This window comes from Austrofundulus limnaeus, unplaced genomic scaffold, assembly GCF_001266775.1.
Source record: "Austrofundulus limnaeus strain Quisiro unplaced genomic scaffold, Austrofundulus_limnaeus-1.0 Scaffold402, whole genome shotgun sequence".
In the NCBI taxonomy this organism is placed as follows: Eukaryota; Metazoa; Chordata; class Actinopteri; order Cyprinodontiformes; family Rivulidae; genus Austrofundulus; species Austrofundulus limnaeus.
In genome coordinates, this window is record NW_013952804.1 from 538,269 (window position 1) to 540,596 (window position 2,328).

At 35.7% G+C, this 2,328-nt stretch overlaps 1 protein-coding gene across 1 annotated transcript in view; it reads right to left on the reverse strand.

The window, feature by feature from the left end:
* Positions 1-501, reverse strand: part of niban2b (niban apoptosis regulator 2b) — a gene marked incomplete at its 5' end in the record, with an annotated part of 45,391 nt that extends 44,890 nt beyond the window's left edge. Inside the window, 1 exon segment of the mRNA XM_014023995.1 lies at positions 371-501. Coding sequence (XP_013879449.1) covers positions 371-501 — 131 coding nt within the window.
* Positions 502-2,328: the final 1,827 nt, after the last annotated feature.

Here is a 2,328-nt window from a genome sequence, read left to right on the forward strand (position 1 = left end):
GTATGTATATGTGTGTGTGTGTGTGTGTGTGTGTAGTTATGTATGTATGCATGTATGTGTGTGTATATGTGTATGTTTGTATGTGTATGTATGTGCCTGATAATGTGTGATGGTCAGATGTCGGGTGTGTTGTCTTGTGTGTTATTGGTGTTCATTTCACATGTTGTTTAATTTCTATTGGTTTCTCTCTTTACTGTTCTTATATTTCTCTTCTACTTTTTCTTTTTCTTTCTTACTATAGTATTTTTAAAAAGCCACTGGTGATGCAGAAATTAAGAAAGTAACATTCAGTTTTATTTTCTACTGAAGTGGCAAAAAAAAGGAKGGACTTGGTCCAACAAAGAAATAATGGTGAAACAGAAAGCTTTACCTTGCGGTGTAACAGTTGTGATTGCGGACCACCTCCTCCCTCTATGTCGAAGCGAACTTTGTTAAAGAGAGCCACGGCAAACTGCTGCTCGTACAGAYGCCCAAACTCTCCCATCACCTTTTCAGTCCGGGCTGCAACACAAACACACAGTTTTACTTGTGCCAAATAATCAGAGTCTTTTCAGAATTTTAAACATTATTCTTTTTTATAAWGAGTCTTTAGCTGACTGCTGAAGCAAAAAAAAAAAATAGTTTAATAATTAGAGACAGTACTGTCACTAGCTGGCTCTTTCCAATAATAGATCTTTTTTGTCATTCTTCATTTTTGTTTCAACCAAGAAAACGTCTACAGTTCAGTTCCAGATGTTAAACYGATACAAACCTCTGTATGGGTGATGACTGGTTTGAAATAGGGGTGTCCTAATTCAATGTAAATATCAGATATTGATCCGATATTAGACAAAAAAAGGRATATCGGATTATGTTAGCCTGMATCTAAAATCTSTGATATTAGCACTGTGATACAAGCAGTCCATCCAGTGGTCTAATCAGGATTTCTATCCAGCATAAATAACTAAAGTGACCTTGAAGCAAAATAAATGTTGCTCTATTTAASACATTCACTGTGATGTCTCTAGTTTGAATATAGGGACTTGTTTTCATGCACTCAGCTCCACAGAACTGAGGGAAGAAATGTGGGATATTTTACTTTACGACTTTTTTTAATATTGCCATCATCTAATTTAATTTAAATTAGCAATCAAACACATCCAACATGAGAMACTGTCAGTGAGGTTATCCAGTCAACTAAGAGTCAAAAGAAAATAATGCATGTTATGTGTGAACAGACATGCACGGCAGACTGATTAAAAGCAAATTTTAAAAATCATAAAACAATGTACTACTCAAGAATAACATTTTTTATATGTTTCACTTTAATGGAAGTACAGGACTCAGCCTTGCAACCCAAAATCAATACAATTAATAAAAAATCTAACTTTAACTTTAACCTTGTGAAAATTCCTACATAGTGGAAGTTTAGTATGTTAACTTTCACACAGAGTCAAGTTTCAGTCCCTGCAGATCTGCTTACATTCCTTGGTTAAATACTTTCCTTGACCCTAACTGTGACTGAATGGTCTGACCCGGTCGTTGCGCAAACATTAAAATAATTCATCACTGTGGCGTCTCRGGGTTTTTTTAGGCCATGAGGGAAGTGAATGCCTTACAATCTGATAGTGTAAATATTTATGTATTTTATCATTAGGCTAACAGACAGGGGTGCATCGATTCCAGTTTTCTGACTGATTTCAGATCAACCATCTTTAAAAAGCCTGACATGTCGATTCCAATTTTCTGATACAAATATTTTAAATAGCTTACACTGAGATGTTATAAGGTCACAACTTCAATGTTCCCACTGTATTTTATTTAAAAACATTGAACAATACCCTGGAAACAATACAAACTTGTTTAAACTGGACATTAGGTAGTGCTTACAGCAGAGCAAAAGAGGACAGTGGCTGATTTTCAGACCTTTGTGGAGGTATTAGCCGATCTAAAGGATCGGCCCATTAGGGATGGGTACCTTTGACAMTTGAATCAATTCAGTACCAACATCCGGTACACGGGAATCAGTACTGGTACTTAACGGTACCAATTTTTGGTACTTTGTGTGTGTGTGTTTTTTTTTATAATAAACTTTTTTAACATATTTCTCAGTATATACAATTTAACAAATATCAAGACAACATCTAACTCTTCGTATTGTAACATCAGTTGTGTAACTTATTTCTTTAAGGTGAAAACTCTAGCTGTATCTATATGTAAAGGGGGAGAGAGGCTTCAGAATCAGAGCAGATGAGAGAGAAATAAATGTGAAGAGAAGCCGTCTGCCGTTTAGCACTGGGGGTCTCCTGCATGTCAATGTGTCTCTCCCTCTTACCATAGTGTTATTGC